The 26257-nt window shown below is 46.4% G+C and overlaps 1 protein-coding gene across 1 annotated transcript in view; it reads right to left on the bottom strand.

The window, feature by feature from the left end:
• LOC115190909 (tumor necrosis factor receptor superfamily member 11B-like) overlaps positions 1–25588 on the bottom strand; it is a 29738-nt gene extending 4150 nt beyond the window's left edge. The window contains exons 1-4 of the mRNA XM_029748945.1: positions 25346–25588; positions 10495–10864; positions 4428–4643; positions 258–482 (exon numbers count right to left, since the gene is read on the bottom strand). Coding sequence (XP_029604805.1) covers positions 258–482; positions 4428–4643; positions 10495–10864; positions 25346–25393 — 859 coding nt within the window. The 5' untranslated portion in view covers positions 25394–25588. The remainder of the gene's footprint in view (positions 1–257; positions 483–4427; positions 4644–10494; positions 10865–25345) is intronic.
• Between the last annotated feature and the right edge of the window lie 669 nt (positions 25589–26257).

Consider the following 26257-nt stretch of genomic DNA (forward strand, 5'->3'; position numbering starts at 1 on the left):
CTCACTGGATAATAGATATGATGAGCCCAGGACATAACAGGACCCTCTCACTGGATAATAGATATGATGAGCCCAGGACATAACAGGATCCTCTCACTGGATAATAGATATGATGAGCCCAGGACATAACAGGATCCTCTCACTGGATAATAGATATGATGAGCCCAGAACATAACAGGACCCTCTCATTGGTAAAAGTCTTTAGAACTCATATGCAGCAGCCAATAGCAGAGCTCTTCTAAACGGATCCTACTGACCTTGAATGATGCCGTGGAGTTTAACCTGGTCTTTGTTCTGTTCTCTCCAGAGTCTCAACAGGAGTAGGATCTGCTGCTGGGGGGAGCAGGTCTTCTTAAGCCTCTCCAGACTCTTCCTGTCCACCCTCTTCCCAGGCAGGCTCTCCAGGAGACGCTCCAGGGGGACGGAGGACAGACGGAGGGACGCCAGAGACTGGAAGATGGCCTCCTCACACAGCGAGACGTCTGAGACAGAGAGGGAGAGAGAGAGAGGACACTGACGTTACATCCTGGTACTTAGGTACATGTTTTCTTTCCGATACATTGAGATCTTGATTGATTCTGTGTGAAGGACCAGATGTGTTAGGTTTGCTCTATTGGGACCATAAGTGTATCATATTCCAGAAACAGCCTTTCTGTGTCAGGTTCTAACAAATAAACATTCATTTATTCTATTGAACACCAGTGCCATGATTACTGTATATATGTGATAACCTTTGTATACTTGCAATGCGCAATGATGGAAAAGTACTGGGTAAATGGAGATGTACTGCTTTAGTTCTCAGGCTGAGAATGGTCTGCACCTGCTGATAGTCACACAGCCTCAAGGCAGAGATAGTAAAGTGAGAAACCACAGTCTAGACATGTTTTTCTCATCTTAGATACTCTGTATCTAATCCAATGCAACAATGTTATGATATGATTGACGGTAGGTTGTATAAAGAGTGTTGTTTCCTGTTTCACCACACAGATCTTTACTATAGACTACTGAGGTACTCTGTATGTGAATCTCTGTTTGCAGTTCCATTTTATTACTAAAGAGTTTAATACCAAGGTTCCTGTGTCTGTGTCCACTGGAAGACTGATTGTTAAAGGAAACGTACATCACCCCATGGAAAGGACCACCCAACAACATACAGCATTTTCTCACATCTAAACTAACTGAACATTGGCTTGGATTTGAATCCAGCATTGGCTTAGACATATTTCCCCTCAATTTGACATTTTTACTTCAAACTATTTTCTAATTCTTTGCAAACAATCTGCGGTGTCACCATAGAAATAGAACAACTGAATCATTGTAATTGAATGTGTGTCGTATCCTACTAAAACAAATCCTGAATGAATTGTTAAGGAGAGCATCACTCCCCTGGGAAAGTAACAGTTCAGGGTGTTCTACTCTGCTTGATGTTAGTCATCCTGTAGGAACTCAGTTTCATGTGAAGAGTTGATTCTCATGGAAGTCAACCTCCCACTGACACAACTCATTATGATACATCAACACAGCAGAGCTGGTGTGATGGAAGACAGGTGTTCTGTGTTCCTGTGCATCGTTCAGGTTCTAGAATGAGAACTCAGTTTGGTCTCCTGGGAGACTCATCAGGCTCAGTCTGATGTGTTGTGGTTCTGTGGTGTGTGTGTGTGTGTGTGTGTATGTGTGTGTGTTCTCAGCAGCATTCTTCATGGTTTCAGCCTGAGTAAGACCCAAACTGGCGGCCTGTGAGCAAAAAAACGAACATGTTTTTCATGGTTGGGCATAAAATACTGTAAAAACACCAGGAAATCAGCTCCACGTGATTTTAATTTAGGAAATCTGTTCCAATGTATTCCCACGCATAATAGAAAGACACGTGGTCGTATACTTTTTATTTTATGTAACCTTTATTTAACCAGGCAAGTCAGTTAAGAACAAATTATTATTTACAATGACGGCCTACCCCGGCCAAACCCTAACCAGGACGACGATGGGCCATTTGTGCGCCGCCCTATGGGATGTGAGCCGCCCTATGGGATGTGAGGTGCCCTATGGGATGTGAGGTGCCCTATGGGATGTGAGGTGCCCTATGGGATGTGAGCCGCCCTATGGGATGTGAGCCGCCCTATGGGATGTGAGCCGCCCTATGGGATGTGAGGTGCCTTATGGGATGTGAGGTGCCCTATGGGATGTGAGCCGCCCTATGGGATGTGAGATGCCTTATGGGATGTGAGCCGCCCTATGGGATGTGAGGCGCCCTATGGGATGTGAGCGCCCTATGGGATGTGAGGCGCCCTATGGGATGTGAGGCGCCCTATGGGATGTGAGGCGCCCTATGGGATGTGAGCCGCCCTATGAGATGTGTGCCGCCCTATGGGATGTGAGGTGCCCTATGGGATGTGAGGAGCCGCCCTATGGGATGTGAGGAGCCGCCCTATGGGATGTGAGGTGCCCTATGGGATGTGAGGTGCCCTATGGGATGTGAGGTGCCCTATGGGATGTGAGGTGCCCTATGGGATGTGAGGTGCCCTATGGGATGTGAGGTGCCCTATGGGATGTGAGGTGCCTTATGGGATGTGAGGTGCCCTATGGGATGTGAGGCGCCCTATACAAATGTATGCAAGGTTTGAAATGATTATGTATTATTCAAATATTATATCTGTTTGGGCTTCTTGCGGTCAATTTGCAGTCTACAAATGATCTGTAATTATGTTCCGGCCCCCAGACCATCTGCTCAAGAAAAAACTTACTGGAGTTAGTGGGATGATGTCTGGAGTTACTGGAGTTAGTGGGATGACGTCTGGAGTTACTGGAGTTAGTGGGATGATGTCTGGAGTTACTGGAGTTAGTGGGATGACGTCTGGAGTTACTGGAGTTAGTGGGATGATGTCTGGAGTTACTGGAGTTAGTGGGATGACGTCTGGAGTTACTGGAGTAGTGGGATGACGTCTGGAGTTACTGGAGTTAGTGGGATGATGTCTGGAGTTACTGGAGTTAGTGGGATGACGTCTGGAGTTACTGGAGTTAGTGGGATGACGTCTGGAGTTACTGGAGTTAGTGGGATGACGTCTGGAGTTACTGGAGTTAGTGGGATGACGTCTGGAGTTACTGGAGTTAGTGGGATGATGTCTGGAGTTACTGGAGTTAGTGGGATGATGTCTGGAGTTACTGGAGTTAGTGGGATGACGTCTGGAGTTACTGGAGTTAGTGGGATGATGTCTGGAGTTACTGGAGTTAGTGGGATGATGTCTGGAGTTACTGGAGTTAGTGGGATGATGTCTGGAGTTACTGGAGTTAGTGGGATGATGTCTGGAGTTACTGGAGTTAGTGGGATGATGTCTGGAGTTACTGGAGTTAGTGGGATGACGTCTGGAGTTACTGGAGTTAGTGGGATGATGTCTGGAGTTACTGGAGTTAGTGGGATGATGTCTGGAGTTAGTGGGATGATGTCTGGAGTTACTGGAGTTAGTGGGATGACGTCTGGAGTTACTGGAGTTAGTGGGATGACGTCTGGAGTTACTGGAGTTGGTGGGATAACGTCTGGAGTTACTGGAGTTAGTGGGATGACGTCTGGAGTTACTGGAGTTAGTGGGATGATGTCTGGAGTTACTGGAGTTAGTGGGATGATGTCTGGAGTTACCGGAGTTAGTGGGATGACGTCTGGAGTTACTGGAGTTAGTGGGATGACGTCTGGAGTTACTGGAGTTAGTGGGATGATGTCTGGAGTTACTGGAGTTAGTGGGATGATGTCTGGAGTTACTGGAGTTAGTGGGATGACGTCTGGAGTTACTGGAGTTAGTGGGATGATGTCTGGAGTTACTGGAGTTAGTGGGATGATGTCTGGAGTTACTGGAGTTAGTGGCATGATGTCTGGAGTTACTGGAGTTAGTGGGATGATGTCTGGAGTTACTGGAGTTAGTGGGATGATGTCTGGAGTTACTGGAGTTAGTGGGATGATGTTGACCTGCTGTTCAAGTGAAACGCTGTAGGCAGCTGTGATTAATTGGTTTCAACCAGTGTTGCCTGCTGCTGCAAGAGTTTACCTGCTGAGATGAAGCCTAGGTATTTTCTTGGGGAGGGAAAACAAGTCTTTCAGTTTCAGGTAAAGTTACTCATTAACCTCTGTTGCACATCTGTCCCGTTCACACTCACATACTTAGTAACAGTACAGGACTCAGACACTGTGGTCATGTAGTCAGTGTGAAGCTGAGCGGGTTGTCGTGCAGTGCTGTGGATTAGGAATGCTCATTCCTTTTTTAATAAACATTACATGGTGTGTGTGCAGTGGTCATGTGTGGCTCAGTAGGTAGAGCGTGGTGTTCGCAACGCCAAAGGATTCCCGCTGGGTCCACCCATACAAAAAAACTATGTATGACTTTAAATCGCTTTATTTAAGAGAGTCTGGCATATATCATCATTGTTCTGTATATTCTCACCAGTGTGACACTGTGTGTGGTGATGGGAGCACTCCAGGACAGTTCCTTTAGCCTCGTTCTCACACAGTGTGTCCTGGGTGGGGGTCCCCGGTCGGAGGGTCTTCAAGCCCAGCTCAGAGCAGTTCCTGTGAGGCACACACGGCTCGCTGGCAGACATCCGGCTGGAGAACAGGCCTTGCGAACACGCCTCACACACTGTGTCTATCTCTGGTGTACCTAGGAGAGAACACAAAACAAACTTCAATTTATCACACCTGACCAACATCATTTTTACAGGTGGGATCATGTTTTATCCCAATCTGAGAGAAATTGCTCTTTTCACATCAAGCATCTTCAGGTTATACATTTCCAATATGTCAAGTTACAAGTTGTGATACGTAGTGCTTGTCATAAAGCAGCAGACTTTGTGTGAGTGGAAGTGTGGAGTTTCTGTGGCATTGTTTAGAGAGGAGTAAGCTACTAACGGTATCTACCACATCCTGTTTTACAACAGAGAAGAAGTGAGAGTCAGAGACTGTATAAAGTCCTTCATGCATCCAGTATGATGATATTTGACAGAGATGACAAGGCATATTCGTGTGAAAACAGATAACAAGATGACAATGCATGTGACAAGGCATATTTGTGTGAAAACATTAACTCATAGGTCTATATGAAATAACTAGTTATTACTACAAGTGACCAGCAGAGCATCTTTACTAGGTCATGGATCCTCAGGTTGACAAGCCATACAGTGGTCATGGATCCTCAGGTTGACAAGCCATACAGTGGTCATGGATCCTCAGGTTGACAAGCCATACAGTGGTCATGGATCCTCAGGTTTACAAGCCATACAGTGGTCATGGATCCTCAGGTTGACAAGCCATACAGTGGTCATGGATCCTCAGGTTGACAAGCCATACAGTGGTCATGGATCCTCGGGTTGACAAGCCATACAGTGGTCATGGATCCTCAGGTTGACAAGCCATACAGTGGTCATGGATCCTCGGGTTGACAAGCCATACAGTGGTCATGGATCCTCAGGTTGACAAGCCATACAGTGGTCATGGATCCTCGGGTTGACAAGCCATACAGTGGTCATGGATCCTCAGGTTGACAAGCCATACAGTGGTCATGGATCCTCGGGTTGACAAGCCATACAGTGGTCATGGATCCTCAGGTTGACAAGCCATACAGTGGTCATGGATCCTCAGGTTGACAAGCCATACAGTGGTCATGGATCCTCAGGTTGACAAGCCATACAGTGGTCATGGATCCTCAGGTTGACAAGCCATACAGTGGTCATGGATCCTCAGGTTGACAAGCCATACAGTGGTCATGGATCCTCAGGTTGACAAGCCATACAGTGGTCATGGATCCTCAGGTTGACAAGCCATACAGTGGTCATGGATCCTCAGGTTGACAAGCCATACAGTGGTCATGGATCCTCAGGTTGACAAGCCATACAGTGGTCATGGATCCTCAGGTTGACAAGCCATACAGTGGTCATGGATCCTCAGGTTGACAAGCCATACAGTGGTCATGGATCCTCAGGTTGACAAGCCATACAGTGGTCATGGATCCTCAGGTTGACAAGCCATACAGTGGTCATGGATCCTCAGGTTGACAAGCCATACAGTGGTCATGGATCCTCAGGTTGACAAGCCATACAGTGGTCATAGATCCTCAGGTTGACAAGCCATACAGTGGTCATGGATCCTCAGGTTGACAAGCCTTACAGGTTATTTGGAAAGTATTCAGACCACTTAACTTCTTCCACATTTTGTTGCATTACAGACTTAAGCTTTTCTCATCAATCTACACACAATACCCCATAATGACAAAGCAAAAAACAGATTTTTAGATTTTTTGCAAATGTATAAAAATACAAAAAAATGAAATATCACATTTACACAAGTACTCAGACCCTTTACTCAGTACTTTGTTGAAGCACCTTTGGCAGTGATTACAGCCTGGAGTCTTCTTGGGTATGACGCTACAATCTTGGCACACCTGTATTTGGGGAGTTTCTCCCATTCTCCCCTGCAGGTCCTCTCAAGATCTGTCAGGTTGGATGGGGAACGTCGCTGCACAGATATTTTCAGGTCTCTCCAGAGATGTCCGGGTTCTGGCTGGGCCCCTCAAGGACACTCAAAGACTTGTCCCGAAGCCACTCCTGCATTGTCTTGGCTGTGTGCTTAGAGTCGTTGTCCTGTTGGAATGAACCTTCGCCCCAGTCTGAGGTCCTGAGTGCACTGGAGCACGTTTTCATTAAGGATTTCTCTGTACTTTGCTCCGTTCATCTTTCCCTCAATACTGACTAGTCTCCCAGTCCCTGCCACTGAAAAACATCCCCCACAGCATGATGCTGCCACCACCATGCTTCACCGTAGGGATGGTGCCAGGTTTCCTCCAGATGTGACGCTTGGCATTCAGGCCAAATAGTTCAATCTTGGTTTCATCAGACCAGAGAATCTTGTTTCTCATGGTTTGAGAGCCTTTAGGTGCCTTTCGGCAAACTCAAGCGGGCTGTCATGTGCCTTTTACTGAGGAGAGGCTTCCGTCTGGCCACTACCAGAAAGGCCTGATTGGTGGAGTGCTGCAGAGATCGTTGTCCTTCTGAAAGTTTCTCCCATCTCCACAGAGGAACTCTGGAGCTCTGTCAGAGTGACCATCGGGTTCTTGGTTACCTCCCTGATCAAGGCCCTTCTCCCCAGATTGTTCAGTTTGGCCATGGGCGGCCAGCTCTAGGAAGAGTCTTGGTGGTTCCAAACTTCTTACACTTAAGAATGATGGAGGCCACTGTGTTCTTGGAGACCTTCAATGCTGCAGAAATGTTTTGGTACCCTTCCCCAGATCTGTGCCTCGACACAATCCTGTCTCGGAGCTCTACGGACAATTCCTTCGACCTCATGGCTTGGTTTTTGCTCTGACATGCACTGTCAACTGTGGGACCTTATATAGACAGATGTGTGCCTTTCCAAATCATGTCCAATCAATTGAATTTACCACAGGTGGACTCCAATCAAGTTGTAGAAACATCTCAAGGAGGATCAATGGAAACAGGATGCACCTGAGCTCAATTTCGAGTCTCATAGCAAAAGGGTCTGAATACTTATGCAAATAAGGTATTTCTGTTTATTATCTGCAAAACATTCTAGAAACCTGTTTTCGCTTTGTCATTATGGGGTATTGTGATGTCATTATGGGGTATTGTGATGTCATTATGGGGTATTGTGATGTCATTATGGGGTATTGTGTGTAGACTGATGAGGAAAACAGTTCATTTAATCAGTTTAAGAATAAGGCTGTAGCGTAACAAAGTGTGGAAAAGGGGAAGGGGTCTGAAGACTTTACGGATGCATATTGTCAACAACGCATTTAAAAGCTGCATTTAAGAGCTGCGGTCAGACCTCAAGTAGGCCTACACCTGTCTCACAATAACCATCTGAGATCGTTATAATAGATCTAGCTGTATGATGAAGAAATCAGATTTGGGGTCAATAAAATATTCAACCCTTTTGTTATGGAAAGCCTAAATAAGTTCAGAAGTAAAGATGTGCTTAACAAGTCACATAATATGTTGAATTGACTCACTCTGTGTGCCATAATAGTGTTCAAAATAAAAAAAATTATGACGACCTCATCTCTGTACCCCACACATTCAATTATCTGTAAGGTCCCTCAGTCGAGCAGTGAATTTCAAGCACAGATTCAACCACAAAGACCAGGGAGGTTTTCCAATACCTCACAAAGAAGGGAACCTATTGGTAGATGGGTAAAAATATCCCTTTGAGCATGGTGCAGTTATTAACTACACTTTGGATGGTGTATCAATACACCCAGTCACTACAAAGATACGGGAACCCTTCCTAACTCAGTTGCCAGTTTTTTTAACTCCTTGAATTGTTCTTCCACTTTGACATTACAGAGTATTTTGTGAAGTTCATTGACAAAAATTACAACTAAATCAATTAAATCAATGTTAATCCCAATTTGAAACAAAACAAAATGTAGAAAAATTTAAGAGGTGTGAATACTGAAGGCATCGTACATCAATGGTTGGGTCTGTCTGTCTGTAGTTACGGCTCAGGAGAAACTCCACACAGACTCAGGTAGATCTTCCAGCCCCAGTCTAACTGTCTGATACAGACTCAGGTAGGAAACATCTTCCAGCCCCAGTCTAACTGTCTGATACAGAAACAGGTAGGAAACATCTCCCAGCCCCAGTCTAACTGTCTGATACAGAAACAGGTAGGAAACATCTCCCAGCCCCAGTCTAACTGTCTGATACAGAGACAGAGAGCGAAGATGGAGCTGATCCTGTCTAACTGTCTGATACAGAGACAGAGAGCGAAGATGGAGCTGATCCAGTCTAACTGTCTGATACAGAGACAGAGAGGAAAGATGGAGCTGATCCAGTCTAACTGTCTGATACAGAGACAGAGAGGAAAGATGGAGCTGATCCAGTCTAACTGTCTGATACAGAGACAGAGAGCGAAGATGGAGCTGATCCAGTCTAACTGTCTGATACAGAGACAGAGAGGAAAGATGGAGCTGATCCAGTCTAACTGTCTGATACAGAGACAGAGAGCGAAGATGGAGCTGATCCAGTCTAACTGTCTGATACAGAGACAGAGAGCGAAGATGGAGCTGATCCAGTCTAACTGTCTGATACAGAGACAGAGAGCGAAGATGGAGCTGATCCAGTCTAACTGTCTGATACAGAGACAGAGAGCGAAGATGGAGCTGATCCAGTCTAACTGTCTGATACAGAGAGCGAAGATGGAGCTGATCCAGTCTAACTGTCTGATACAGAGACAGAGAGCGAAGATGGAGCTGATCCAGTCTAACTGTCTGATACAGAGACAGAGAGGAAAGATGGAGCTGATCCAGTCTAACTGTCTGATACAGAGAGCGAAGATGGAGCTGATCCAGTCTAACTGTCTCCAATAGAATCTGACATGTCTCTATTCATTATCTCTAACAGAGACGTTCAACAGAATATTGAAACTAAAACTCTGTCCAGAAACAAAACCCTCCTCTCCACTCTTCTCCTCTCTCCTCCCCTCTTCTCCCCTCCCCTCCCCACTCTTCTCCTCTCTCCTCCCCTCTTCTCCCCTCCTCTCCTCTCCCCACTCTTCTCTCCTCTCCTCCCCTCTTCTCCCCTCCTCTCCCCACTCTTCTCCTCTCTCCTCCCCTCTCCTCTTTTTTCCTCCCCTCTCCTCTTCTTTCCCTCTCCTCACCCCTCTTCTCTCCCCTCTCTCGCAGCCTCTCCCCTCCTCTTCTCATCTCCTCTCTCTTCTCCCCTCTCCTCATCTGGCCTGGAATACGTCTGAATCCAAAACCAGGACTGAAGGCTGAGGAACGTTATAATCAAAAGGAGGGAAGGAGGCCAACGAGAACAACGTACAAATGACAGAGGCGTAGTTTAGTGTCTGGCGTGATCTTGATCCTGCTTAGCTTTGTCTGCGTCCCAAATGGCACCCTATTCCCTATGTAGTGCACTATTTTAGACGAGGGCACATAGGGCTCTGGTCAAAAGTAGTGTACTATATAGGGACATGTGGGACATAACCTCTCTGAGTGAGCTGACAGGAGAGGAGAGATCCTGGTGATGATAACAGCCAGGCAGCAGAGTTATTCTGTCTGATGAAAAGGCCTGCCACTCACAGCTCTGGCTCTGTCTGGTCCTCTGCCAACACACTCAGTACTATGAGTGGGCTCTCATAGAGAACAGAGCAGGTCAGGACCATGCTGCAGTGGATTCTGGGTAATGTACAATACAGTACTATTATATTGGAGACTGATTAGACCTACCACAGGCTGAGTAAACACTTCCCCCTCTGAGGACATGGGCTGACTAGGAATAACATTTACAAACCATTATGCATGACTATATAACTGGAAGTACCAATCAAAAGAGAGGGTGGATCTTCAGCCAAGTTAAATAAACCAACAGCAGTTAAAGAATGAAAAAGAACCTTCAGCACCACAGCTTCATTTGCATCATAAAACCAAAAAAAACATTTCAGTCAATCAATTCATTCAGTCATTGGTTGATTGTAATAACAGATAGATGACCTACCTATAGCAGTCACGCCGAGGCCAGGTGGACAGGAAGTGTGTTTGATGCAGAACTCCACCACCAGGTGGTAGCCTGGGATACACTCACACAGCTGGTCGTGGGTGCTGTTACACTCTTGACTCACCAGCTGCCTCTCCTTGCAGACCGTGGTGCAGTACTGGCAGCTGTCGCCCCAGTGCCAGTGTTCTGAGAAGGACCGGTCGGGGCACGGCGAGCAGGCGGTGGGGGTGTCGGCGGTACAGTGGGTCAGGACGGCCGTGCCGGGCGGACACTGGTCACACAGGAGGAGTTCAGAGGTCAAGGGGTCGTAGTGCTGGTACTTAGGGGGTGGGACCTCGTGGAACGCCCAGGAGAAGGAAATGGCAAAGAGCTGTGGAGAAATAGAGAGAGAGAGAGAGAGAGAGAGAAGAGAGACAAAGAGAGAGGGGAAGAGAGAGAGAGAGAGAGAGAGAGAGAGAGAGAGAGAGACAAAGAGAGAGGGGAAGAGAGAGAGAGAGAGAGAGAGAGAGAGAGAGAGAGAGAGAGAGAGAGGGGGGAAGAGAGAGCGAGGGGAAGAGAGAGAGTGGGGAAATGACAGAGAGAGAGAGGTGAAAAAGAGAGAGAAAGGGAGAGAGAGAGAGAGAGAGAGAGAGAGAGAGAGACAGAGAGAGAGACAGAGACAGAAAGGGAGAGAGAGAGAGAGAGAGAGGTGGAAAAGAGAAACAGAAAGGGAGAGAGAACAGAGAGGAGAACCACCAGATTAGACAGAGTGAATGTTTACAGCCTATCTGATGCCAGAGACACTAAGCGTTCAGGCTTGTTGTGATTGACCGGGTGTAACCCAAGCCTGGAGTGATTGACTGAGAGACTAAGTGCTATATGAAGCCAGAAACCAGGCAGTACTAAATAGAAGCGTGTCTGTGATTGACAGTGTAAAGCAGCAGCAAGCAAGGCAGCAGCCTTCACCGCTGTGGCCCAGATGTCAATTCTCCCTCCGTGGACTTCCCCTACCTCCCCTACGCCACTGTCATGAAAAACACTGTATCCAGTCAGCAATGTCCCTCAGCATCTCCTGCAGCACTGTATAGGCCTGGCCTGGGGTGACCTATACTGGCCTGGGGTGACCTATACTGGCCTGGGGTGACCTATACTGACCGGGGGTGACCTATACTGGCCTGGGGTGACCTAAACTGGCCTTGCGTGACCTATCAACTGGGGTGACTTAAACTGGCCTGGCCTGGGGTGACCTATACTGACCTGGGGTGACCTATACTGGCCTGGGGTGACCTATACTGGCCTGGGGTGCCCTATACTGGCCTGGGGTGCCCTATACTGGCCTGGGGTGACCTAAACTGACCTGGGGTGGCCAATACTGGCCTGGGGTGCCCTATACTGGCCTGGGGTGCCCTATACTGGCCTGGGGTGCCCTATACTGGCCTGGGGTGACCTATACTGACCTGGGGTGGCCAATACTGGCCTGGGGTGCCCTATACTGGCCTGGGGTGGCCTGGGGTGACCTATACTGGCCTGGGATGACCTATACTGGCTTGGGGTGACCTACACTGGCCTGGGGTGACCTATACCGCCCTGGCCTGGGGTGACCTACACTGGCCTGTGGTGACCTATACTGATCTGGGGTGACCTATACTGGCCAGGCCTGCGGGGGTCCTATACTGGCCTGGAGGGACCTATATTGGCCGGGCCTGCGGGGGTCCTATACTGGCCTGAGGTGACCTATACTGGCCTGGGGGGACCTATACTGACCCGGCCTGGGGTGGCCTATACTGGCTTGGGGTGACATATACTGATCTGGGGTGCCCTATACTGGCCTGGAGGGACCTATATTGGCCGGGCCTGCGGGGGACCTATACTGACCTGGCCTGGGGGGACCTATACTGACCTGGGGTGACCTATACTGGCCTGGGGTGACCTATACTGGCCTGGGGTGACCTATACTGTCCTGGCCTGGGGTGACCTATACTGACCCGGCCTGGGGGGACCTATACTGGCCTGGGGTGACCTATACTGGCCTGGGGTGACCTATACTGTCCTGGCCTGGGGTGACCTATACTGGCCTGGCCTGGGGTGACCTATACTGGCTTGCGGTGACCTATACTGGCCTGGGGTGACCTATACTGTCCTGGCCTGGGGTGGCCTATACTGTCCTGGCCTGGGGTGACCTATACTGGCTTGCGGTGACCTATACTGGCCTGGGATTACCTATATTGGCCTGGGGGGACATATATTGGCCTGGGGGGACCTATATTGGCCTGGGTGGACCTATACTGGTCTGGGGTGACCTATACTGGCCTGGGGTGGCCTATACTGGCCTGGGGTGGCCTATACTGGCCTGGGGTGGCCTATACTGGCCTGGGGTGGCCTATACTGGCCTGGGGTGACCTATACTGGCCTGGGGGGACCTATATTGGCCTGGGGTGATGTAAACTGGCCTGGCCTGGGGTGACCTATACTGACCTGGGGTGGCCAATACTGGCCTGGGATGACCTACACTGGCCTGGGGGGACCTTTACTTTGCCTGGGGTGACCTATACTGTCCTGGCCTGGGGTGACCTACACTGGCCTGTGGTGACCTATACTGATCTGGGGTGACCTATACTGGCCTGGAGGGACCTATATTGGCCTGCGGGGGACCTATATTGGCCTGGGGTGGCCTATACTGGCTTGGGGTGACATATACTGTCCTGGCCTGGGGTGACCTATACTGTCCTGGCCTGGGATGACCTATACTGTCCTGGCCTGGGGAGACCTATATTGGCCTGGGGTGACCTATACTGGCCTGGGGTGACCTATAATGGCCTGGGGTGACCTATAATGGCCTGGGGTGGCCTGGGGTGACCTACACTGGCCTGGGGTGACCTTTACTTTGCCTGGTGTGACCTATACTGTCCTGGCCTGGGGGGACCTATATTGGCCTGGGGGGACCTATATTGGCCTGGGGGACCTATATTGGCCTGGGGGGACCTATACTGGCCTGGGGGGACCTATATTGGCCTGGGGGGACCTATACTGTCCTGGCCTGGGGTGACCTATACTGTCCTGGCCTGGGGTGACCTATACTGTCCTGGCCTGGGGCGACCTATATTGGCCTGGGGGGACCTATATTGGCCTGGGGGGACCTATATTGGCCTGGGGGGACCTATACTGGCCTGGGGGGACCTATATTGGCCTGGGGGGACCTATATTGGCCTGGGGCGACCTATATTGGCCTGGGGGGACCTATACTGGCCTGGGGGGACCTATACTGTCCTGGGGGGACCTATATTGGCCTGGGGGGACCTATACTGGCTGCAGGCCAAATAAACATGGAGCATGGAGACTGAAAAAGTAGGGAGTCGACTGATTTCCCAAGTCCCTTTTCCCTTCTGTCTTTCCCTTCCCTTCTCCTCCCTTCTCTTCTCTCCCTTCCCTTCAGTCTCTAGACCAAATCCATCAAAATCCTTACTGTAAACTGTTATCTAAATCCTGACTGTAAACTGTTATCTAAATCCTGACTGTAAACTGTTAGCTAAATCCTGACTGTAAACTGTTATCTAAATCCTGACTGTAAACTGTTAGCTAAATCCTGACTGTCAGCTAAATCCTTACTGTAAACTGTCAGCTAAATCCTTACTGTAAACTGTTAAGACCCATGCAAGTTGCTTGTTTTACTCCCGGGGAATGCCCCTGTGCATTCTGTATATGGAAGTTCTGGAATAAAGCCGTTGTTGAACTTTTAACCTTTCACCATTCAGTTGGAAGTCACCATTCAATGACATTCTGCTACAGCACTCTAGACCAAAATTACACGCTGCTCTGTCGCCCATAATTACAATGTTCTGATCATCTGAAGGGAAGTCACATTGGATGACTCCTGTGGCCGTTCGCCAGCTGAGAGGGAATACAGCTGGAGTGTGTACATCCCCTCAATCAGACAGAGGCTTAGTGGCTCAGCGGTCTAAGGCACTGCATCTCAGTGCTAGAGGCGTCACTACAGACCCTGGCTCAGCGGTCTAAGGCACTGCATCTCAGTGCTAGAGGCGTCACTACAGACCCTGGTTCAGCGGTCTAAGGCACTGCATCTCAGTGCTAGAGGCGTCACTACAGACCCTGGTTCAGCGGTCTAAGGCACTGCATCTCAGTGCTAGAGGCGTCACTACAGACCCTGGTTCAGCGGTCTAAGGCACTGCATCTCAGTGCTAGAGGCGTCACTACAGACCCTGGTTCAGCGGTCTAAGACACTGCATCTCAGTGCTAGAGGCGTCACTACAGACCCTGGTTCAGCGGTCTAAGGCACTGCATCTCAGTGCTAGAGGCGTCACTACAGACCCTGGCTCAGCGGTCTAAGGCACTGCATCTCAGTGCTAGCGGCGTCACTACAGACCCTGGTTCAGCGGTCTAAGGCACTGCATCTCAGTGCTAGAGGCGTCACTACAGACCCTGGTTCAGCGGTCTAAGGCACTGCATCTCAGTGCTAGAGGCGTCACTACAGACCCTGGTTCAATGGTCTAAGGCACTGCATCTCAGTGCTAGAGGCGTCACTACAGACCCTGGTTCAGCGGTCTAAGGCTCTGCATCTCAGTGCTAGAGGCGTCACTACAGACCCTGGTTCGATTCCAGGCTGTATCACAACCGGCCGTGATTGGGAGTCCCATAGGGCGGCGCACAATTGGCCCAGCATCATCCAGGTTTGGCCGGGGTAGTCCATCATTGTAAATAAGAATTTGTTTTTAACTGACTTGCCTTGTTAAATAAAAATATGGCTCCCTATGTAGTGCACTACTTTTGACCAGGGGCTATATAGGGAATAGGGTGCCATTTGGGACGCATAAAGAGTTTACTAGTGTATTACACAGTAGTCAGTCAAGGAGATGTTATTCTGCTCGTCAGTGTCCAAACCGCTGAATGACACGAGCATTGAAATCAGGGTAGGAGCGTGATTTAAAAATCTAAATATGACTTCCTCTGACTAAAGTGCTGTAGCCTAAATGGCTTTCCATATTCAACCTAAACCACCATCTACCCGGAGGTATGACAGACACTCATTTCCATCTGTATCATTTCCCTGCATTAAGCAGTGAGGAGGAACACACCCAGCAGCTGACTGAGAGGAACGCATTGGAGGACCTAGGCTACGTCCCAAATGGCTCCCCATGTAGTGCAGTAGGGCTCTGGTCAAAAGTAGTGCACTACATAGTGAATAGGGTCCCCATAGGACTCTGGTCAGCAGCAGTGCACTATATAGGGAAAAGGATCCCATAGGAATCTGGTCAACAGTAGTGCACTACATAGGGAATAGGGTCCCATAGGAATCTGGTCAACAGTAGTGCACTATATAGGGAATAGGGTCCCATAGGAATCTGGTCAACAGTAGTGCACTATATAGGGAAAAGGGTCCCATAGGAATCTGGTCAACAGTAGTGCACTACATAGGGAATAGGGTCCCATAGGAATCTGGTCAACAGTAGTGTACTATATAGGGAATAGGGTGCCATTTAAGGCGCAGACCTAGGCAATGTCCCAACTATCTCTCCTTCCTCCTAAGTGTGCACTTGTACACTTCCCTTAAAGCCCCGATGCAGTCTTTTTAATTGTATTTTTAAACCATCACTGTGTGTGTTTATTTCATGAAAATAACTCATAATATATTTTTGATCATTTATTTCCCTGAGCCTCCTTTTGCCATTGAAATGCTCAGTCCGATCGTGTAGGCGTGTCGATACACATTTTTATATGTTTACATACACGGCCCTGATTGGCGGATAGGATCGTCTAGACTCGAGAAGGGGTCTCCAACAGGTTGATCACGAGCTACCAGTAACTCACAGCCCACCTACCAGTAACTCACAGCCTACCCAGTCTACCTACCAGTAACTCACAGCCTACCTACCAGTAACTCACAGCCTACCCAGCCTACCTACCAGTAACTCACAGCCTACCTACCAATAACTCACAGCCTACCTACCAGTAACTCACAGCCTACCTACCAGTAACTCACAGCCTACCTACCAGTAACTCACAGTCTACCTACCAGTAACTCACAGTCTACCTACCAGTAACTCACAGTCTACCTACCAGTAACTCACAGCCCACCTACCAGTAACTCACAGCCTACCTACCAGTAACTCACAGTCTACCTACCAGTAACTCACAGTCTACCTACCAGTAACTCACAGTCTACCTACCAGTAACTCACAGTCTACCTACCAGTAACTCACAGCCTACCTACCAGTAACTCACAGCCTACCTACCAGTAACTCACAGCCTACCTACCAGTAACTCACAGCCTACCTACCAGTAGCTCACAGCCTACCTACCAGTAACTCACAGCCTACCTACCAGTAACTCACAGCCTACCCAGCCTACCTCCCAGTAACTCACAGCCTACCTACCAGTAACTCACAGCCTACCTACCAGTAACTCACAGCCTACCTACCAGTAGCTCACAGCCTACCTACCAGTAGCTCACAGCCTACCTACCAGTAACTCACAGCCTACCTACCAGTAACTCACAGCCTACCTACCAGTAACTCACAGCCTACCTACCAGTAGCTCACAGCCTACCTACCAGTAGCTCACAGCCTACCTACCAGTAACTCACAGCCTACCTACCAGTAACTCACAGCCTACCCAGCCTACCTCCCAGTAACTCACAGCCTACCTACCAGTAACTCACAGCCTACCTACCAGTAACTCACAGCCTACCTACCAGTAGCTCACAGCCTACCTACCAGTAACTCACAGTCTACCTACCAGTAACTCACAGTCTACCTACCAGTAACTCACAGTCTACCTACCAGTAACTCACAGTCTACCTACCAGTAACTCACAGCCTACCTACCAGTAACTCACAGCCTACCTACCAGTAACTCACAGCCTACCTACCAGTAACTCACAGCCTACCTACCAGTAGCTCACAGCCTACCTACCAGTAACTCACAGCCTACCTACCAGTAACTCACAGTCTACCTACCAGTAACTCACAGCCTACCTACCAGTAACTCACAGCCTACCTACCAGTAACTCACAGCCTACCTACCAGTAACTCACAGCCTACCTACCAGTAACTCACAGCCTACCCAGCCTACCTACCAGTAACTCACAGCCTACCTACCAGTAACTCACAGCCTACCTACCAGTAACTCACAGCCTACCTACCAGTAACTCACAGCCTACCCAGCCTACCTACCAGTAACTCACAGCCTACCTACCAGTAACTCACAGTCTACCCAGCCTACCTACCAGTAGCTCACAGCCTACCTACCAGTAACTCACAGCCTACCTACCAGTAACTCACAGCCTACCTACCAGTAACTCACAGCCTACCTACCAGTAACTCACAGCCTACCTACCAGTAACTCACAGTCTACCTACCAGTAACTCACAGCCTACCCAGCCTACCTACCAGTAACTCACAGCCTACCTACCAGTAACTCACAGCCTACCTACCAGTAACTCACAGCCTACCTACCAGTAACTCACAGTCTACCTACCAGTAACTCACAGCCTACCCAGCCTACCTACCAGTAACTCACAGCCTACCTACCAGTAACTCACAGCCTACCCAGCCTACCTCCCAGTAACTCACAGCCTACCTCCCAGTAACTCACAGCCTACCTACCAGTAACTCACAGCCTACCTACCAGTAACTCACAGCCTACCTACCAGTAACTCACAGCCTACCCAGCCTACCTCCCAGTAACTCACAGTCTACCTACCTATAGAATGAGCAGCAGCAATACAAAACCATCACTAGACCGGCATGTTAGACGGCACATTCCTCACTCGCTACATATTAAAGGGACAGACGCCCGATTAAAGAGGAATTACACAAAACAATTTGTTTTGTTTTCTTCCAGACATCCCCCCAAACAATGGTCTTCTGATGTGATGTCATCATTAACATGAACTCAGAATGTTGTTGTTTCTCTATGAACAGTTGTAATTTTGAGAGTGAAAAACTAAATAAAATGGGAAAACAAACAGATTATGGGGTAAAAATCTCAGATTTTATAAGGACCACCTTAGAGTTGTTTATTAACCATTATTTTACCAGACATATTGTCAGAAAACATAGTGAACTACTTTCTGTTGTACACTAAGGACCAGGGGAAGTGTTGACAGCATAGTGCACTACTTCCTGTTGTACACTAAGGACCAGGGGAAGTGTTGACAGCATAGTATACTACTTCCTGTTGTACACTAAGGACCAGGGGAAGTGTTGACAGCATAGTACACTACTTCCTGTTGTACACTAAGGACCAGGGGAAGTGTTGACAGCATAGTACACTACTTCCTGTTGTACACTAAGGACCAGGGAAAGTGTTGACAGCATAGTACACTACTTCCTGTTGTACACTAAGGACCAGGGGAAGTGTTGACAGCATAGTACACTACTTCCTGTTGTACCCTAAGGACCAGGGGAAGTGTTAACAGCATAGTACACTACTTCCTGTTGTACCCTAAGGACCAGGGGAAGTGTTGACAGCATAGTACACTACTTCCTGTTGTACACTAAGGACCAGGGGAAGTGTTGACAGCATAGTACACTACTTCCTGTTGTACACTAAGGACCAGGGGAAGTGTTGACAGCATAGTACACTACTTCCTGTTGTACACTAAGGACCAGGGAAAGTGTTGACAGCATAGTACACTACTTCCTGTTGTACACTAAGGACCAGGGGAAGTGTTGACAGCATAGTACACTACTTCCTGTTGTACCCTAAGGACCAGGGGAAGTGTTGACAGCATAGTACACTACTTCCTGTTGTACCCTAAGGACCAGGGGAAGTGTTGACAGCATAGTACACTACTTCCTGTTGTACACTAAGGACCAGGGAAAGTGTTGACAGCATAGTACACTACTTCCTGTTGTACACTAAGGACCAGGGAAAGTGTTGACAGCATAGTACACTACTTCCTGTTGTACCCTAAGGACCAGGGGAAGTGTTGACAGCATAGTAGACTACTTCCTGTTGTACACTAAGGACCAGGGGAAGTGTTGCAGGGGAGAGGAGAAGAAGAGAAGAATGTACCTATTTGAAAGTTAGAAAAAAATGAGTAGCTCGTGACATGTTTTTTTAAAGTAGCTCTCATGCTAGAAAAGGTTGGAGAACCCTGCTGTAGAGTCTACCCGTTAACCCCTTCAAATATAGCTGGTCATTGGTCAGAATAATCAAATCGTATTGTGATGTCATGCTGTGGCCAAAAACTCCATCCCACCTGAACAGGCTTTTTCTTTTTAAAAACCTCTTATACTAAAAGGACATTATCATAATTTTCACAATTTGAGAGTGTTATTTCGACCTCATAGTGTGGAAATAACATTAATAAAACTGGAAAATCACTGCACTGCCCTTTTAACTAATTTGAAAGGAGACGACTGGTATAAGAAATATGGTGGAAATTCCCACGAGCCCATCCCTGCACCAATCCAATGCTTTTAGATTTGTGGAAAGTAGTGAACGAATGCACACTTCAGTAGAAAGTAGACTCGCCTCCAGACGTTCTAAGTTCGGTAACAAATGTCAAGCAACAAGACTATGGAGGACCAAATGTATGCAAACACAGCGGTAAGTCGCTTAGGCCTATTACAATGGAGGATCAGAAGGCTGGAGAGCTGAGGGATCAATGGATGGAGTCAGTACTGCTGTACAGGTGGTCTGCCTGGGGATTTCAGCTCTTTAGAGACATAAAACACACAGACATACTGACCCAGCCCTATGCCTCTAACTAAACTGACTGCTGTAAAATCCCCCATTAAAGGCTTCAGAGGCTACATCCCAAATAGCACCCTATTCCCTACATAGTGCACTACTTTAGACCAAAGCCCTATGGGCCCTGGTCAAAAGAGTTTACTAAATAGGGATTAGGGTACTATTTGGGACACACACAGAGCACCCTACTAGTGGGAGGCCTGGCATCAAACAGCTCTCTTGATGAAATCATAAAACCATCAACGACCCCAGCTATGAACAGATGCGATGGGTCGGTACTAGAGGTTGACCGATTATGATTTTTTAACACCAATACCGATTATTGGAGGACCAAAAAAGGCAATACCGATTAATGGGACGATTTTTTATTTATTTATTTGTAATAATGACAATTACAACAATACTGAATGAACACTTATTTTAACTTAATGTAATACATAAATACTATAAATTTAGCCTCAAATAAATAATGAAACATGTTCAATTTGGTTTAAATAATGCAAAAACAAAGTGTTGGAGAAGAAAGTAAAAGTACAATATGTGCCATGTAAGAAAGCTAACGTTTAAGTTCCTTGCTCAGAACATGAGAACATATGAAAGCTGGTGGTTCCTTTTAACATGAGTCTTCAATATTCCCAGGTAAGAAGTTTTAGGTTGTAGTTATTATAGGAATTATAGGACTATTTCTCTCTATACAATTTGTATTTCATATACCTTTGACTATTGGATGTTCTTATAGGCACTTTAGTATTGCCAGTGTAACAGTATAGCTTCCGTCCCTCTCCTCGCTCCTACCTGGGCTCGAACTAGGAACACATCGACAACAGCCACCCTCGAAGCAGCGTTACCCATGTAGAGCAAGGGGAACAACCACTCCCAAGTCTCAGAGCGAGTGACGTTTGAAATGCTATTAGCGCGCACCCCGCTAACTAGCTAGCCATTTCACATTGGTTACACCAGCCTAATCTCGGGGGTTACATTTCACATTGGTTACACCAGCCTAATCTCGGGGGTTAATTGGCTTGAAGTCATAAACAGCGCAATGCTTGAAGAATTGCGAAGAGCTGCTGGCAAACGCACGAAGGTGCTGTTTGAATGAATGCTTACGAGCCTGCTGCTGCCTACCATCGCTGAGTCAGACTGCTCTTTCAAATATCAAATCATAGACTTAATTATAATATAATAACACACAGAAATACGAGCCTTTGGTCATTAATATGGTCGGAAACTATCATTTCGAAAACGAAACGTTTATTATTTCAGTGAAATACGGAACCGTTCCGTATTTTATCTAAAGGGTGGCATCCCTAAGTCTAAATATTCCTGTTACATTGCACAACCTTCAATGTTATGTCATAATTATGTACAATTCTGGCAAATTAATTACGGCCTTTGTTAGGAATAAATGGACTTCACACAGTTCGCAATGAGCCAGGCGGCCCAAACTGCTGTATATACCCTGACTGCTTGCACGGAATGCAAGAGAAGTGACACAACTTCCCTAGTTATAAGAAATTCATGTTAGCAGGCAATATTAACTAAATATGCAGGTTTAAAAATATATACTTGTGTATTGATTTTAAAGAAAGGCATTGATGTTTATGGTTAGGTACATTGGTGCAACGACAGTACTTTTTTTCGCAAATGCGCTTGTTAAATCATCACCCGTTTGTCGAAGTAGGCTGTGATTCGATGAGAAATTAACAGGCACCGCATCGATTATATGCAACGCAGGACACGTTAGATAAACTAGTAATATCATCAACCATGTGTAGTTAACTAGTGATTATGTTAAGATTGATAGTTTTTTATAAGTTAGTTTAATGCTAGCTAGCAACTTACCTTGGCTTCTTGCTGCCCTCGCGTAACAGGTAGTCAGCCTGCCACGCAGGCTCCTCGTGGAGTGCAATGTAAGGCAGGTGGTTAGAGCGTTGGACTAGTAACCGGAAGGTTGCAAAAACGAATCCCGAGGTGACAAGGTAAAAATCTGTCGTTCTGCCCCTGAACAAGGCAGTTAACCCACCGTTCCTAGGCCGTCATTGAAAATAAGAATGTGTTCTTAACTGACTTGCCTAGTTAAATAAAGGTGAAAAAAAAACATTTAAATAAACATCTGCAAATCGGTGGCCAAAAATGCCGATTACCGATTGTTATGAAAACTTAAAATCGGCCCTAATTAATCGGCCATTCTGATTAAATCGGTCGACCTCTAGTCGGTACCCATAATACCCATAACAAATCAAATGTTATTATACAGATTATATAACAAACACATACCGTGAGACATTACAACTTAATAAACCTAGGCGAATGACAAATCTGGCACGTTCAACTCTTACAATCAAATCAAATGCTATTTGTCACCTGCGCCCGAATACAACAGGTTACAGTGAAATGCTTACTTACAAGCCCTTAACCAACAATGCAGTTTAAAAAATAATAATAATAATAAGAAATAAAAGTCACAATCAATATTTGGGTCAATCAGCCCACCAACTAACTTCTAGAAACCTGTAACAGTACACGCAGGTAGCCAAGTATTAAAGCAAAACAGTAGCAGCCATATCAGAGATTCATACTGTATGTGTAACCATGGCAGAGTATGTCATTGATCTCCATATCATTTAGTCCCAGGCTGTGTTCCACTGCCTCTGATTTATGCAGCGTTACAACTAACAGATTATCAATTATGAGTGGGAGGCTGTAGCAAGAGTTTGGCGCAGTCGTGTGGGTATTTGTTAATGATTAACTAAAGATAATATAAACATTTCTGGTGAAACTGAGTCTGATATATACATATATATATACTATATATATATATTCCGTTTGTTTTTAAGGATTCTTTCAATGGAAATTTCCACCAATTTCCGAGTGATTTTAAAGGATGTTTACACATACCACCTAACTCAGCTGAGAACTAGGATGGAAACGTGTTCCTGTAATAATGGAAATGGCATCAGTCCTGCTGTTTCCACAGTATGTGACAACAACATAAAGAGTAGAGACAAGGATAGAGACGCTGTCTCTCACTGTTTCAATGTTAATAGAGTAGACCGGTATGACAGAAACACAACACTCTACTGACTGCATCACTACTACTGTTGATGTAAAAGAGGAAGTTACTGTCGTCGCTGTCAGGAAGCTTCCCTTCAGGATTATTTGTTCCTTTCTTAATAAATGTTAGGTGGTGTGTGTGTGTGTGTGTAAAGCCTCAGTATTTGACAACAAAAAAAAGATTTGTGTTTATTCTGCAGGGCGTTATAGGGTGACCTTTTGACGCATTTCTCTCTGTCTCTCTGTCACCTCATGAACGGCTCATTTTGGGGAAGTTGTCTCTAACAGACGCCACCGAGTGCAGACACCACCGAGTGCAGACACCACCGAGTGCAGAGCATAAAGATAAAGAGTTCAAAGATAACAAGCCACATGTAGAACTATCCACATAGAAGAATAGCTCCCTGGCTCTGCTTACAAATTAATATCACCTGCATTCATTTACACAGAAGGCAAGTGTAGCCTATCATATCAGACACAATGTGTATCTGTGTTTCAATCATTTAACACACACACACACACACACACACACACACACACACACACACACACACACACTCACTCACACGCGCACTCGCGCACACACACACACACACACACACATACACACACACACACACACATACACACACACACACACGCACACACACGCGCGCGCACACACACGCACACACACACACACGCACACACACACACACACACACACGCACACACACACACACACACACACTCACACGCGCGCACACACACACGCACACACGCACACACACACACGCACACACACACACACACACACACAATATAAAGAGTTCAATGAAAATAGAATAAGGTTATTTTCATAAAAGTTCTCTACTGGTTGTTATCTGATACAGATCTCAACATGGACATATGCAAACCACTTTATGAGGCCCAGATAGGAAGGACACCATGCAAAACACATCAAAGGAAACAACTGTGCTTTCTGTACCAAAACAGAGAGGTGAGAACTACACTACTACCAGTGTAATAACCTAGCATTACTTTGCTAGCATTACTTTGGCACATCATCCCCTGACTACTAACACACGTTGGGCCAGAAACAAGCACTTTTAGGACAAATTCTCACAGCAGTCACTCACTATCAATGGAATCTTGATTCATTTCAAATTGGTCCTACAGGAAATAAAAACATAACCTACATCTCAACTCCATTAGCCTATTGGGGTGGCAGGTAACCTAGTGGTTAGAGCGTTGGACTAGTAACCGAAAGGTTGCTAGATTGAATCCCCGAGCTGACAAGGTAAAACATCTGTTGTTCTGCCCTGAACAAGGCAGTTAACCCACTGTTCATAGGCCGTCATTGAAAATAAGAATTTGATCTTAACTGACTTGCCTAGTTAAATAAAAGTAAAAAAAATACAAAATTTACTTATTGACATGGTCACGTTTCATGCATGTCGCACAAATAAAATAAATACTAATGCAGTTTATGGTTCCTTTTTAGGATTGGTTTAGGAAAATTAAACATGGTATGAGAAGGGGTGGGAACCATCTTTAACCAACAAGTTATGCAAATTCAGCCTGAAACAAATTGAGTCATGACGGAGAGAGTTGAAAATACAATACACACCTATGTCAGAAGAGTCATGCGGTCGAGAAATACTGCAGCATGTTGGCGTTTAGGCCCTAGGAAGCCGGTACTATTTATAATAGTCATTGACGCATCCCTCATAATAAACATAATCCACTTGGTTTACATTAAAATACAAAATATGAAATATGTAATAGCAATTTGATCCAAACTTTCGTCCGTACAACGAGGTTTCAAAACAATCACAGTTAGAAACGTCTAATTTCTACTAATATTAGTCTCCCTTTCACCAAAGACCAAGAGCTACAATTTATATCAACAGAGATGAATTAAACACAGAATAGGCTACCTACCTGTGCAGCGTTTTGATGAAGAAGCGCATCGCATCGAATATAACCGGGATGTGTCGTTCATCTGCACACTGTTCTAATCTCACAATTCACTCGTTGGAATAATCTATTCAATCGTTAGAATAAACCCCCTCGCCAAACATAGTCCACGGAGAATATAAACAACGTGAAGGTAAAATACTCACCACATTTAATTTCATTGCTTGCTGTGTTCTCATAATGTTAGCGCTCATCTCCGTCTCCTCTGTAGTAGAAATCCGTTAGGACGAGACGAGGTTGTTTCCATACTTATACTTAGGAAGTGTGCCCACCCACTTTGATGGCATTACGACTAGCGGTCTTCTTCGCTTTGCTTTCTTACAAGGTTTCTCCTTCAAATAAATGCATACTTGCTATGATTGCGTCATCACTTACATAGACTATAGAGGCAGTTTTTTTTATCCACTTATGATTTAGCACTGGAAATGAAATTAATATTTACAATTTGATGTATCATGCCGTTAACTCATATGAACAATAGCCTATTAATTTATTTTTTTAATTGTTGTTAAAATAATGAAATGAACAAAGGAGGGCATTGATCGTTCTTGCCTAATGTCTATAATGCCGAATATTTAGGTTATTATTGTCTCCTTCCTGGATAGGGAAGACGAGGTATTGGGTCCAGAGAGAGGTTGGGTGACCAGGTATTGGTCCAGAGAGAGGTTGGGTGATGAGGTATTGGTCCAGAGAGAGATTGGGTGACCAGGTATTGGTCCAGAGAGAGGTTGGGTGATGAGGTATTGGTCCAGAGAGAGGTTGGGTGACCAGGTATTGGTCCAGAGAGAGGTTGGGTGATGAGGTATTGGTCCAGAGAGAGGTTGGGTGACCAGGTATTGGTCCAGAGAGAGGTTGGGTGATGAGGTATTGGTCCAGAGAGAGATTGGGTGATGAGGTATTGGTCCAGAGAGAGGTTGGGTGACCAGGTATTGGTCCAGAGAGAGATTGGGTGATGAGGTATTGGTCCAGAGAAAGGTTGGGTGACCAGGTATTGGTCCAGAGAGAGGTTGGGTGACCAGGTATTGGTCCAGAGAGAGATTGGGTGATGAGGTATTGGT

The sequence above is a fragment of the Salmo trutta genome, unplaced genomic scaffold (assembly GCF_901001165.1).
Source record: "Salmo trutta unplaced genomic scaffold, fSalTru1.1, whole genome shotgun sequence".
In the NCBI taxonomy this organism is placed as follows: domain Eukaryota; kingdom Metazoa; phylum Chordata; class Actinopteri; order Salmoniformes; family Salmonidae; genus Salmo; species Salmo trutta.